The sequence below is a fragment of the Leptodactylus fuscus genome, chromosome 4 (genome assembly GCF_031893055.1).
Source record: "Leptodactylus fuscus isolate aLepFus1 chromosome 4, aLepFus1.hap2, whole genome shotgun sequence".
NCBI classification, from domain to species: domain Eukaryota; kingdom Metazoa; phylum Chordata; class Amphibia; order Anura; family Leptodactylidae; genus Leptodactylus; species Leptodactylus fuscus.
The window spans coordinates 165,518,352-165,533,701 of record NC_134268.1 but is presented as its reverse complement, the minus strand read 5'-3'; the positions used below and the strand labels follow the sequence as shown (position 1 = coordinate 165,533,701).

The window sequence follows — 15,350 nt, the reverse complement described above, 5'->3', positions numbered from 1 at the left end:
CGTGCTCTGAGCACAATTGGCATAAAGAAGAAAAGAAAATTCAAAAACTGCAGCGTGGACCTGCAAAATAAAGGTAAGATGTGCTTTTAGTTTTAATTTTTTTTTTTTTTTTTTTTTTTTAAATGAAAGAATCCCTTTAATAGGCTGTATGTTCCCAAATACAGTGCTGTAGATAAATCCAACTCATTCCATGAAAATCAAGCTTTTAAGATGTGCTAAGAGAAAATCCTGTGTCCTTTTTTGAATAGGGTTACACTGACTTGCATTTAAGTCTATGATTAAAAAAAAAAAAAAAAAAAAAATTTGCATGTGTCCAAACGTCAACAAGTTTGGATTTTCTGCATCTGTCAACTCAGTGCAGATTCATACAGATGCGTTGAAATTTTTGTTAGTAGCCTAAGAGTTTGAAATAAAATTTGGAAGCCGCTGCTGCTAACTTTTTTTTTTTCTTTGTTTCCAGTTTGTATTAGTCATTTCGCCAGTTCCCATCTCTTGCTCCAATCCTCAGCCAGATCAGAGCCAGGGGCGTACCTTGAGAGGGTGCAGTTGCATCGGGGCCCAGGAGCCTTAGGGGAGCCGTAAGCACTGGCATCAGTGTTGAGGTTGCAGCTTCTATCTGGCCATAAGTCAAGAAAATCCACCGTTTACCCTAATCACACTAAGGATGATTAAACTCCTTAGCACCTGTAACCATCACTATTAAGAATTCCCTGTAGGTATGACGTAGGGGGCCCCGGACAAAAGATTGCATCGGGCCCACAAGACTTTAGTTACGCCACTGATCAGAGCAATGGAACTTACAATGCTAGCATGAAACAAACCTTATTGTAGTGAGAATAGACAGCATTGCAAGACATATGACCTGTGTGAGATAGTCAGGTGATAGGTAGGGGGTTGTGTTTCCACTGGAGATCTTTGGTAAATGTGCAGCAAGCATCTTATTTCAGTGGCCATAATAACAATAACCTAGAATAAGATGTTATGTTAGCTCTACAATGATAGACTGGCTCCAGGATGATAAAAAGCGGTTTGAGGGTGGACTTCCCCTTTAATCTTGGCTGTGATCATGAAGGGTTGGATACGGTTTGTGGTGTTGGTTCACCTTCCCCTGCTCCAGTGAATAATACATTGGTGGTTTACCTACAAGGTTGTCAGTCAAAGTGAAGTACATGAAAGTGAAGTTCTGATAATGAAAGCGCTTGAGGCAGAAAAGATAGATTGTAGAAATTTCATTTTCATACCTCCATTGTAGAACTGCCATATCATGCTGTGGTTTCAATATAGAAAACTCTCCTACCGGCTATAGAAGCAGATTTGCTGGAAATTAGTATTTCCACATTTTATTTATTTTTAATCTGTGAACTTTTTATGGAATATATATATATATATATATATATACACACACACTCACCGGCCACTTTATTAGGTACACCTGTCCAACTGCTCGTTAACATTTAATTTCTAATCAGCCAATCACATGGCGGCAACTCAGTGCATTTAGGCATGTAGACATGGTCAAGACAATCTCCTGCAGTTCAAACCGAGCATCAGTATGGGGAAGAAAGGTGATTTGAGTGCCTTTGAACGTGGCATGGTTGTTGGTGCCAGAAGGGCTGGTCTGAGTATTTCAGAAACTGCTTATCTACTGGGATTTTCACGCACAACCATCTCTAGGGTTTATAGAGAATGGTCCGAAAAAGAAAAAACATCCAGTGAGCGGCAGTTCTGTGGGCGGAAATGCGTTGTTGATGCCAGAGGTCAGAGGAGAATGGCCAGACTGGTTCGAGCTGATAGAAAGGCAACAGTGACTCAAATAGCCACCCCTTACAACCAAGGTAGCCAGAAGAGCATCTCTGAACGCACAGTACATCGAACTTTGAGGCAGATGGGCTACAGCAGCAGAAGACCACACCGGGTGCCACTCCTTTCAGCTAAGAACAGGAAACTGAGGCTACAATTTGCACAAGCTCATCGAAATTGGACAATTGAAGATTGGAAAAACGTTGCCTGGTCTGATGAGTCTCGATTTCTGCTGCGACATTCGGATGGTAGGGTCAGAATTTGGCGTCAACAACATGAAAGCATGGATCCATCCTGCCTTGTATCAACGGTTCAGGCTGGTGGTGGTGCTGTCATGGTGTGGGGAATATTTTCTTGGCACTCTTTGGGCCCCTTGGTACCAATTGAGCATCGTTGCAACGCCAAAGCCTACCTGAGTATTGTTGCTGACCATGTCCATCCCTTTATGACCACAATGTACCCAACATTTGATGGCTACTTTCAGCAGGATAATGCGCCATGTCATAAAGCTGGAATCATCTCAGACTGGTTTCTTGAACATGACAATGAGTTCACTGTACTCCAATGGCCTCCACAGTCACCAGATCTCAATCCAATAGAGCATCTTTGGGATGTGGTGGAACGGGAGATTCGCATCATGGATGTGCAGCCGACAAATCTGCGGCAACTGTGTGATGCCATCATGTCAATATGGACCAACATCTCTGAGGAATGCTTCCAGCACCTTGTTGAATCTATGCCACGAAGAATTGAGGCAGTTCTGAAGGCAAAAGGGGGTCCAACCCGTTACTAGCATGGTGTACCTAATAAAGTGGCCGGTGTGTGTGTGTGTGTGTGTATATATGTATATATATATATATATATATATATATATATATATATATATATATAATATATATAATTTTATATAAAGTTTATATATTTGTAGAGTTGTGAATCGTATAAGAAAATGGAGCATTTATTCTTGTAATCCCTTGGATACACGATTGATCAGGATTATTCAGGATTCTCCAGGACTAAGAAAATAATGCTAAAGTGGATTTTTGCTTCTCATTAATCTCCTTTTATCATTCATGCCTTATAACACACTTATTTTACTTGCAATTTTTAGATTGTAATATAAGCATATAGACACTGAATCAGTGTAAAGCGTGACTGCGTAAGAGGCGGATTAAACAAGTCGCCCGAGGTTGACAAAGCTCAATTTTTAAATCTAAAACAAATTAAAAGTTATAAAATGGGGTACAAGTATAACACAGTATTTTGTTTCCTAGGGTATGTACAGGGACAGCACTGGTAGCTAAGTAAAGATGGTCATCACCTTGAGAATCTATTTTTGGGATAGGGCAGACATGCCAGATCTGTAGGTGTCCAACTCCCAAAACCCCTGCTGATCAATGTTGGGGGCATGTTGTATGTGGTTGTTTTTCTTGTTGTTTGTTTTTTCTTTTTGTGGCGGGGGTGGGGTTCTGAAGACATGATTCAGTTATATGACCTTTCTGTAGCCCACTCCCTTTCAAGCGTTTGAGCTGCAGTGCCAGGCATGTCCATGGCAAGTTTGCCGTGCCTAGTATACAATAAAGCTGATTATTTGGGGCCCAATGATCTGAATCAATGACTTCTCTAAGGATAAATCATCCATATCTTTTTCGCAGAATACCACTTTAGGCCAGGGGCCCATGTAGCCTGAACGCTACAGTAGAATTTTTTTTTTTTTTTTGTCACCTGCCCATTCCCACTCTGCGATAAAATATGCACAGCGGAAACTCTGCGATATCCAAAACTGTTGCAGTTTTGGAAATCGCAAGATGTCAATTATACCTACCGACATGCCGGTGCTTTCCCTGTAGGCATAATTGAAACAGTTTTGTGGGAAGGACCACGATGCATTGCCACTGATTTTTCCTGCAGCGCTTTTTTGCTGCAGGATGCCTCATGAGACCTTAGACTTAAAGGGGATACAAGATAACTTACAGATTATTGGGTGTCAAACTGATTAGATCCTTACCATCAAGGAGAATCGGAAGACTTGTCACCCTTTCTAAATCAAGCAGGAGTAAGGACAGTGTGTTCACTGTTGTTTATTTCATTGAGAGTACCAGACTTATAGTCCCGTTCTGTAAGACCCCATGCACACAACCGTATCTTTAGCTGCAGACCCATACATTTCTATGGGCCCATACACGTCTGGGGTTCCCAAATAGTGAAGCGTGTCCTAGATCTGTCTGCTTTTGCGGCACAGACAAGTGCCATTTTGCGGATCCGTGATTGCGGATGATGTACTGACATGTTTTTTTTTTTTTTGTTTTTTTTTTTTGTTTTTTTGCAAATTGCTGATCAGTATTTGCAGACGGAAAAACCACTGTTCAATCCAATTGATGAACATATTATGTCATGTGGTAAATGGCACAATTGCATTCCTACTAGGAACAGTTAATATGTTAATTAGCTAATATGTTAATATATTACAGATACACCAAAATGGTGTAAAAATGCTATTTATCCTATAAAAAAATAAGCCCTTGTATATCTGTTTGCACAAATATTAAATTTATTTGTGCTTAAAATGTGGCAGCCAGAAATTAGTCTGCTTTGGCATTTAGGTCCACAGACTCCGGATGCTGAAGTGAGTAATAAAATTGGAACCCTAAAGATATAATATAGGGGCACCCATACACTTGTATGGGGGACTTTTTATGGTTCTTTAATTCAGCAGTGTGCTTGAGCCTGTACACACACGTACGGCTACCAAAGCTGATTTCTAGAGCATTTATGAAGAAGTTTCTCACAACTGCTTACTCATGTTTTCTTTGTGCCGTTTCATTTTGGCTGTCGTATATGCTGCGATCAGACAAGGATTTACATGTGAGCCGCCAAGCTGTCACTTAAAAAAGGAAAAAAAATGGAAGGCAAAAAGGAATGAGCAATAGATTCCAGAAAATAATCACATATGGTGAAAACCTACACACACTTCATGCATTGTGTAAAACCTGGCATTGAAGATAATTATATCACATTGTTAGAAGAAACCTTGGAGAGCAGATCTGTCACTTTCTAGTAGTATCTTAGTCTAAATCATATGGAAAGTGACAGACTTAAAGAAGCACTCTGCACATCTGTGATTTATTGTGCACATATAATGCTAACTCACAGCAATATTGCAGCTGCTTAACTCGTTTCATACCAACTCTGTTGCATACATAGATTTATAGCCCTTTATTTTGGGCACCTGTGTCATGTGATCACTACTCTCTGGGGTGTCTTGTGTGTGGCTGATTTAATGTGAACCACACGATTAGGTCCTTTTCTTGCCCATATAATCATTACATGTAGTATTAGAACACTCACTTTACTGTCTGTACTATCTGTGTTAAAAATAATAATAATAATAAAGCTCTTGAGCATCCTATTAGATGCAGCTTCATACTCTGTCTCCTGCTTGTAAGAGTTGACAGGGAGTAAGGCTTATTACTAGCAGGAGGCAGGGGACGCTCCATCACAGACTTGCTGCTGTGTATGCAACACTGATCATGAGCATCTTGGAGCATTACTTAAACTCTTACTCCCATGCTGCTTTCCTTACACTGTCATTGTTTGGTTTGGTTTGCTATTGCTAGTTCAGTTTATCTTGTCTAGTACAACGTTCAGACTTTAGACCCATAAGCAGAGGTTTTTGGCTCAGTTGTATTTATAAGTCACCATACAAGTGCACTGAGCCTTGAACGCTTCATCTAAGCTTGATATGATATATATGATATACCTGGGTTTTACCACCACATTCAGGATTTGATGAGAATTTATAAACTTAATCAAATCTACTAAAATTCCAGCACTACCCCATTTACTTTCTCCAGAAATCTCTGAGCAGGTTTTAGCTCACGCGACAGTAGAAGACAGTACATATATCTCACAGGCACGGCACAGAATAAACCATGGCTTAGACCCATTGAATTACAATAGGGATATTCCTCATGTGGTTCTGCCGCCACATCCACAGCTAGAATAAGTGTCCCTGCCACAAATCCTTTATAAAATACAAGTCAGGCTTGTCAGATGCTGAGCATGTGAACAATATCCTACAAGGTGCAAGCTCAGGGCAGCTGTTATTACTTGGGTCAGTGTGTCTGCTTTTATTCTAGATGTCGTTTTCTATACAGTGAGCACTCCTTGTGCAAAAAAAAAAAGTCATTAAATCTTTTTATTTTTTCATTCTTTCAGGTGAAATCTGTGAAAACTGGCTCAGTGTTCTGGACAATATGCTGCTGTTTGTCTTATTTCTACATGGTACGTACACCTCTGGCGAGAGTTGATGTGCCGCTGACGAATACTATAGCTGTGTACTTCTGGATATAATTTATGGCTACTTTTACTATAATTTGATTGTGTTCATATTATCCAGACCTGCGGGCTCTGGACTCCATTACCCATCCAAGCAACAGAGCTCATCCTTGCGTGAATTCTTAAAAGATGAACATTTACACCCCTCTCCAGTGTATTCTGCTAGTAGTGGAGACCCTGGCAACCCTTCCCTCTAGTGCACCTGCAGAGATTGGCATCAGTTCCTAGTATTTGGCAGATGCAAAGCTGTGCAGCATGCTTAGAAATCCCATTTTGCCATTGCTTCCATCAATTCTGGTGCAGTATAGAACCACACACCCCCGAACACTAGGGTTGTTCTCTGTTGTTTCTAGATGATGACCAATAGGGTTAAAGGGTGAATTCACACTGAGTAAACGCTAGCTTATTCTGAACGTAAAACACGTTCAGAATAAGCGGCGTCTAAAGCAGCTCCATTCATTTCTATGGGAGCGGGGATACGAGCGCTCCCCATAGAAATGAATGGGCTGCTTCTTTCACTCCGAGCAGTCCCATTGAAGTGAATGGGGAGTGCCGGCGTATACGGCAAGCTCTGCTCATGCCGGAGCGTACACGCCGGCACTCCCCATTCACTTCAATGGGACTGCACGGAGTGAAAGAAGCAGCCCATTCATTTCTATGGGGAGCGCTCGTATCCCCGCTCCCATAGAAATGAATGGAGCTGCTTTAGACGCCGCTTATTCTGAACGTGTTTTACGTTCAGAATAAGCTAGCGTTTACTCAGTGTGAATGCACCCAAAGGCTACTGTTTGTAAACTCTTAGTCTTCCTTTCTTATATTGTGGCATTTAAGATTGTTGGTGTTACCCATCCCTCATCGCCCCACCCTTGTCTATTTTTTTTTTTCCCTTCTGTGCAGCACAACTCTATTCAATCCTTGTGTAAATGCTATATCAATACTGTATATCCCATTGATTATGTAATTTTCTATCTTTTGTGTGTAGTAATTTGTGTCTTGCTGTAAGCCGGTGATCTACCTCTAGCTTATCCTTCCAAGCTTGAACATTAAGTGCTGATTATTTATTAAGCTAATCTTTCTGCAGCCTGTAATTATAAAGCATTAAAGTTTTATTCGTTTTTGTGTCCTAAATTATTAGACATGTAGTTCTAGCCGTCTTGCTTAATCTACGTTCACGTCTGTGTCCTGTGTTTGTGGCAAAATGATGGGGATACCCAGTAGACCCCAAATATTGTCAATGGGATCTGTCCGGCTCAGTTTGTGGACAGATCAGTCTTTGGCGTTCATTCCTTTTTACAGAATGGATACTGCCGATGTGAATTCAACCTTAGGTACCCTATACAGTAGCAACATGTTGTGCAGTACACAACGGAGATGTCCTTAATTTAGTCATTAAAGGGGTATTCCCATCACGCTTGTTCAGCAGCCTGCAGGCTGTGTGCTCTCTTCACTTCCTGGTTTTCTCGGCACATTGGTGGGCGGGATTTCACTGGCTCTATCATCTGCTATGTTTACAATCAGTAATGAGGGATTGGTTGTAAATGAATTACCACAGTATGAAGCTGATGTAGAGGCTAAAGTAGCAGAGCTGGATTTGATTCAGTTTGTAATACATTCAGAGGTACTGGACTCCCTATCTCAGCCCTTATCAGCCAGATTCAATTAAACCGACTGATAAGTGGAAGAGCAAGAGATAAGCGCTCAGAAATCCTGGAGCTCTCACCTCCCCCATCTGAGGAGCTCCGTTCTTGTCTGTGGCAGAGACATACACAGCTCAGAGCTGCTTCCAGCACTCAGCCCCTCCCTCCCCTCCTGAGAGCAGGCAGCTACATCACTTGGGGACTGAGCAGATAAGCCTGTGGTCCGGGTCCGTGGTCATAGAAATGCATGTAAACAATGAAGTCAATAAGATAGCGGCCAAACAAAGCAGCTTTGATAAAGCAATGTATTTAGGAAAAGTCTTATATCCACATAAACTATCAGTATAGATAGGATCCTTGTTATGGGACAACCCCTTTAAAGGCTTTATGGTTTTTTTCACTTTTGTTCCCTCTTCTCTTTTAGGTGTCTGCTTGGGGTGGCTACGTGTTTATCATAAATCTTATTCCACTTCATGTGTTTGTGTTGCTGTTGATGCAGCGATACAGCAAGAGAGTCTACATAGGTAAGCTACTACATATCCTGATACATAGATTACAAATTCATGTACAGCCCAGAACAGTATGGCTGCACGCTCCTTAGACATGTATTACTCCTCTCCAGCTGCCGAGACCCAAATGGTACCTACTAGTATCTCTGCTGTAGTACATAGATACTGAGGCTTTTATATCCATCCATAAAACATTCTGACAAGTTCCAACACCTTTTTTATAGGAAGTATTTTCCTTAGAAGCCGTTCATTGCATCTAGAGGAGAATATATTTCTGTGCTGAAGCATTGTACTGTGACAAACAGTGCCCCAAGGTCCATAATACAGAACCGCATGGCTGCTTTGCCATGTGTATGCGCCTGTAGTGTCATTTTAAGATCAGTCTAACACTGAGCATCCTCGCTGATTCAAAACTTCATCAAATTGTGTAATAATCTATCTTGATTTCAGTGAATGAGGTAAATGAGTCAAGGAGTCTTGTCTGAATAAGCCTTAACCAGATGCTTAAATCATGTTTGTCTATTACTATGGGCACTGTTAGGCTCGCCGCTCTGTTTCCAAGCGCTATGCAATTACCTATTAGTCATCCGTTTCTCGGTATTATTTCAAGTCAGGATTTTTTTTTTCTTCTTGCCAGTGTAAGAAATTTTACAGGACTTTAATATTAATCAGATTGCAGAGGTTGTTAAACTGGAATTTACCCAAAATACCGTATCCTCCATAGGCAGCCATAATGGTATCTTGGGTCTTGAAGGAAAGAAATGAGCTAGTCCTACCAGAAGGGATTTTAAAGCGGAAATAATCTTTGGGACAGCTATTTTCTGGCAGTATTTGTCATTAGTAGAATCTCCTCTTCCATGTGACACCAAAAGCAAGTTTGTGCGTTTTATATTGTCCGCTTTGAAGTGACCCTCCCCTACCCTCATTTTCTCTACATTTTACGTCGTCTGTACTCCATACACATTAACATTCAGTGAGAGGCAGGAACAGCTCTCAATACAGAAACAAGGGGAAGAATAGAGTTAGGATTTCACAAAAAGGAGCCAAAATGTATTGCAAAATTGTCACACATACTGCCTGAAAATCAAAGACATAGAAGATAAATGTGTATTCACGAAGTTGGTTCTCGGACCCCATTATTGTGATAGTGTCCCCCATACTACCCCTGTATATAGAGTTAGCAATGAGCACGTGTGACCTCTGGTCATGTATTTGCCTTATCGCTCTGTTCACATGAGACAGGTTCTTTCTACAGCGCTTTGAACAGAAAGTTCAGAGTTTTCCTCCGTGGACTTTGTTGTAATTATATCTACGGGAAAGCCGCCGGCTTTTCCGTAGATATAATTGACATGCTGTGATTTCCAAAACTCTGTCCGTTTTGGAAATCGTAACATGTCCGCGCTTCGGCTCTAAACGCAAAGTGGGCATGGGATTCACGTGAATCCCATCCACTTTGCAAGCACTGTAAAACGCCACGGGCAAATCGGTCTTAATGTGTTTTTGTTAAAGCCCCATGACACTTAGCGACAGTACTGCTGGTGAGAATGAGGCCAGACCGACTGATTTCTAATCCTACAGATGCTATCAAAGCATTTCCAGAGAAATGTAAGAAAACATGGCAAATAGTGGGCAGACTGCTATTACAGACCACGCTTTTATATCCTATTGCTGTGTTTTGCAGGCAGACTAGCTCTTATAATTTAGTAATACAGTATCATTTGTGGTTTCAGCTTTGCTCACATTACAATAGAGTCAATATCTCAGAACGCTGTATCTTTGTAGAATGTGAAGCGGCACATTGTACATTGTGGTATTGTGTTCTGTGTATGTATAAAACATAGTGATAAGACTTCACGTGTACTGAATAACTCGTCTTGAAAACTGGCTATGCTAAATTTAGGATTTTGAGTTATACAATTGTGCTTATGAGCACCAGAAAAAAAGAGGAATCTTAAGAGATGCAATTGCAAAGTTATCTAGAATTGTCAGCTCTTCACATTTTCTTTTTAGCCATATTAAAAATTATAGAGGTCAGTATCAATGGGGCTGACAAGTTGAGAATTGGAAGAAATTCAACATCAGGGCTATTCAACAGGTGGACCACAGTAAGTTGTGCGGGCTCCTGACCGTTTTATGATCCCAGCGGTCAGGACAAACCAGATACCCAGTTCTGTGCAGGTAGAATTGCTGATCCCTGCTCCCACTTTTGTAAGGTATCGGTTTTGGGCAAAGCAGTTGGGAGATGGCTCCTGCTGTTAGTGTCCGTTCTTTGTAGGGGACGCACAGGAGCATTATACTATGTGGATGGGAGCTGGGGATAGGCACTGAGGGGCATGATATGATGGATCACAATGTTAAGGCCACTAATGGGGTGTTAAATTATGCGTGGGGTACTAATATCCCACTCGTTTTCCATACTCTGTATAATAATCCTTAATTCCCTGATAAAGTATGCCATTTTAGTGACCCGCAACAGTATGATGGCACAACAGTATGATGGCACCTTAATGCCCTACAATAGTATTATGCCACATTGGTGCTCCTGCACAGGCTGATGTCATGTCAATGCTCACGCCAGCACTCTGATGCCTCAATAATGCCCCTCCACCATGGCATAATACAAGATTTGTGGCCCCTACACAGTATAATGCTCTATAGTGCCAAAAATGTATAAATATAATTTTTTTTTTTTTTTTTTTTTTTTTTTTTTTTTTTTTTTTAAATACCTTGGCTGCATATTCAGTATTTACTATATTTTCGGATGATGATATGCATGGACATGTTGACTACTCTTCAGCTTGGACCTTCACCTGATCGCGGACCCCAGGGTGATGTGTTGTTTTTTTTTCTCCCCTGAAATTCGGGCCTCAATTTCCTTAGAAATTCATTTTTCACAATGTGCAAATGAACAGTCTAGAGCACTGAGGGTGGCGCTATTGCTCCAAACGGCTAAACTCCACACTGCTGTAATACATCTTCTCTCCCCCCGCCTCTCCCGTGTTATCAGACTGGGAATATATACAGAAATGTTACATGTTCGTATATACGTATTGGAGCTGTTTGGAGCAACAGACCTGCCCTCTGTGCTCTAGATTGCTGATATGCATATGATGAAATAAATTAATATCTCTGTAATATATAAATTATAAATAAGTCTCTGTAATAAGTAATTGAGTTACAAATTTTCATGGATAAAAGGCATTCCGTTTAGGTGAGCGTGGTGGCAGACTCTCCTTTTAAGGAGAAATATGACCGGATCCATCAGAGAAAAGGAGTAAGATGGGAAGCTTTATCCTGCCCCAGTATATTTCAGGTTTCTGGTATGAACATGGCCTTTGTTGTATTAAAGAGACTCTCTCCCAAAACAACCACCTTCTCAAGCAGACAAGGCCCATATGCCCCTGGTAACCCTATAGCGGCACCATATAGTATTGTGACACGCTGTAATATCTGTGATATATAAAGCGCTACTTATCACAGCATAATAAGAGACGTTTCTGATGGAACATTCTCTGCATTGACCTCATCTTGTTGCAATTTCCTTGCTGAGCAGAAACTATTATATCCAAGTGCTAGCCTTTGATAAGGCCTTTATAAACTACAAAGAAAGCAAAATTAGTGTAACCAATTACTTTTTGTAATTAAGAGCCAGGGTTGTCGCTTTTCTCTTCCCATTGCGTAAATTCTGTTGCATATTTTCTTCAATGAGATGTAATCGCTGAAATCCTGTTACATGTAGAAAAACAAAAATGGCCATTTTTTTTTCATCTTTATTTTAATTACTTCAAGCAAATAAGGTTGATTTTAATCCCTTTCCATTTCTTGGCAGAGGTGCGCCGGCTGAGAAACATGTAAAGGCAGTATATTAAATGTTAGCAAAAGTTGACTTTTTGCTGAGCGACATTAACCCTTTAGGCTAGGACGACACCGTGCAAGAACGCTGTAGAATTTCTGCAGGAAGGTTTTGTAGCACGTTCTCCTGCAAGCCACCATGGCCAAAAGAAAAAACACTACTGTGGCTTTCCTGCTGTGTAAAGGTTGAAGTCCGCAGGTAAAAGTCACTTTGTATTGTGGACTTCAGTTTCAGCATATGGGTGAGAATTTTGTCATTGCCAGAGTGCTGCAGGGGACGTTGTAGTTGTCTTTTCTCTTTAGTGGCCATGGTTGATCCGCTACTCCATCAGACCTCTATTCTCGTAACAGTAGGACCCCACCTGACCAGACCCTTATTGATCTATCATATATTCGCAGGATGCAGATAACTTATTTTTGGTGCCCATTCATACACAATAGTTGTTCGCTAAATGCTTGCTTATCTGCAAGATGTTCTTACTAGCTTGCACATGCATGCTCTTCTGCGCATGCATGCGTGCTCAATAGCAATAGAGTGATACGGCACTATCACAGATTGTATTAAAAAATAATAATAATTGAGTATCTTAACATCTGATAACTTTGCAATTTTGTGTATGGCCACCTCTAGAGTGATCTTGCCCCTAGCGACAGCCACCTCTAAACTGACGTGAAGAAATGACTTCTTTCTAGTCTTGTCCTTTGGCAGCACAGAAAATTGCATACATTTACCTTGGGGGAAAGTGTATGGATAACCAGTTAAAATAAATTCCAGATACAAGTGACAGACTGTCATATTCAGCGTGAGGACTAGAAGCCCCTTCATGCAGTTGGGTTATGTTCATACTGCAGTTTTTAAAGCCTCGAAATGTAAAATCTGCTACAAATCTACAGTCTAAATGTAACCTGCACAGGTTATTTTTCTATCACTTATGACTGATCATTTGTAAGGAAAAAAAAAAATAGAAGAGGCAAGTCCTAGCCACTGATACTGTAGAAGCAAGGTGTCTCTCGAGTATTCAGGAACATTGAGCGGTGACATGATCTGCTTCCTTTGTAACCATGCTCAATGGCTGAGAGCTCCTTCTAAGTCATTGAGGAGATGGGGTTTCAGACAGATGGCTTCATCGAAACGGGACCTACCCTGAGGACAGATTCATCTTAGACGAGGGTTATGCCATGTTCAGTTATTGTACTCCATTACATAAAAAATTATATACACACACACACACCGACCGTATATATATTTTACCAGTGACCTACCATGCTGATATGTTGTAACCCCCAGTTGTACATTGAATCTGGTTTCCTAGTTACAATAGTCCAAAAAAGTCTATATATTGAGAATATTGTGTCCTAAGGCCACTGGTACGTGTTGTAGCTCCCTTTTAGGTCATTGGCTCCATGTGTAGCCTAACTGCCCCCTTTTCACAAAAAAAAAATCCATTTTTAGAGAGTAATCTGGAATATGTTATAATATTTACACCACCCCTATACGCTATGCTGCACTTGTCGTAATGTGCCGGAGCTCTGCGGAGAATATAATGCAATCCAATCCTTCACCTGGAGCGAGTGTATAAGTTTGTGCATAGTGTGACAGCTTTGACTGCGATAAGATCTGTGTTCCCGCATAGCACGGGGATTCATTATATCGTGGTGTTTATCCACTTGCAGCCATGCCAGACATTTCCACAGACAAATGTATGTTGCGGCTGTTTCCACAGGATGGCACTCTAACAATTATTATATATAACGGCTTTAGGTGGAATTATGTGACACAATTTAAGACGCCGTCTTCCTCGCCTGGATTGTGCGACATGCCTTGACTTTGTTCTGTGCTACAAACCTCTTCAGTGCTATGAATTACTGCAGTAAAGGGGCTAAACCAAAGGATTTATTCCAACACTTCAAAAAGGATATTCTTCTCAATGACATTAAACAAAGGGAGCTAAAGTGTTTCTGCCAGACACATGAAATAGAATACTGCCATGTTTTCTTGTGCTTTACCGAGCGACGAGTAGGATCCAGTATCAGGATCCGGGTTACTTTAGGGCTTCCTCCTTGTAATTCATCTGATTTAACTAATGGATTCACCATGATGGTGCATAGCAGGTATTATAGGGTGCCCCATGAATACATATTATTGTAATTTTTAATTTAGATGCATTATAAGGGGATATTTTATATGCCGATACCCTGTCGTCCCCAGGAATGCAGAGGGGGGCTCATTCTTCTGCCTCCCTTCTATTCCAATCTGTCGCGTGACTGATTCTATGTACAAGAAGGAGTATTGTCAGTCACATGACAGTGTGTGTGTGTGTGGGGGGGGGGGGGGGGGGGGGGCAGGGGAATGATGCTTCCAAAAGTTATAATAGGAGCCAACATACGTATAAGTAGGCTTATTGGTGTTATTCCTATTACTGTTTTGGCCACACTATAGGAATCTGTGTTCTTATTTAACACTGGATATTTAGGTGGTCATTCTGAGAGAGAATGAACAGAATGCCAGGGGGCACCATAACTAGTATTTAAAGAGAGTCTATCATCAGGAAGCTTGATACCAAACTAGCCTTGGGTTATTGTAGGGGACATTATGCACGGTGCCATCATACCCTTTTAGTTGGCAAAGTTGATGCACAGTTGCATTGAAAAAGCAGTTTTTAGGAATATGACAATGAATGCAGCAGGTCAGACCTGGTTCTAATCTGCTTTTGGGTTTCCATTCTGCTTGGGGACACCCCCACCCCCCCGCCCGAAAGGAAACCTATCCGCATAAAAAAGCAGTTACCTAAGGAAACCCGCAAGCCCCATAGACTATAATGGGGTCTGTGGTGTTTCCGCACAAAAAATACGGAGAGAAAAGTGTTTCTCTCCACATATTTCATGTGGATAAGGGAATGGAATGACCCGAACGCAGATGTGAACCGGGCCTTAGTTGCCGGCAAGTTTGCCACAACCAACCTGTTGCAGTCATACAAGTTTTCTTACAGTTAAGAAGAGTCTCTTATCAAAGCCAACAAAGGGCTCGGCCTCCAGGTTGGAATCTCTGTCCCCTCTACACCTGGGTGATGGCCTCTTCCTATCCTACAGATGTAACTCCGCCTATTGAATTTCCGCTTGTGCACCCGTCATTTCCTGGTTGGAGCCCTTTAAGGCTCTGACATGCCCCTATTACACCTGAATTTTTCAAGCATGTGTGAGACTATATTGGGAT

At 41.2% G+C, this 15,350-nt stretch overlaps 1 protein-coding gene across 1 annotated transcript in view; it reads left to right on the top strand.

Annotated features, from left to right (window-relative positions):
* STT3B (STT3 oligosaccharyltransferase complex catalytic subunit B) overlaps nucleotides 1–15,350 on the top strand; it is an 81,640-nt gene that overhangs the window by 48,248 nt on the left and 18,042 nt on the right. The window contains exons 4-5 of the mRNA XM_075271326.1: nucleotides 6,019–6,084; nucleotides 8,200–8,299. Coding sequence (XP_075127427.1) covers nucleotides 6,019–6,084; nucleotides 8,200–8,299 — 166 coding nt within the window. The remainder of the gene's footprint in view (nucleotides 1–6,018; nucleotides 6,085–8,199; nucleotides 8,300–15,350) is intronic.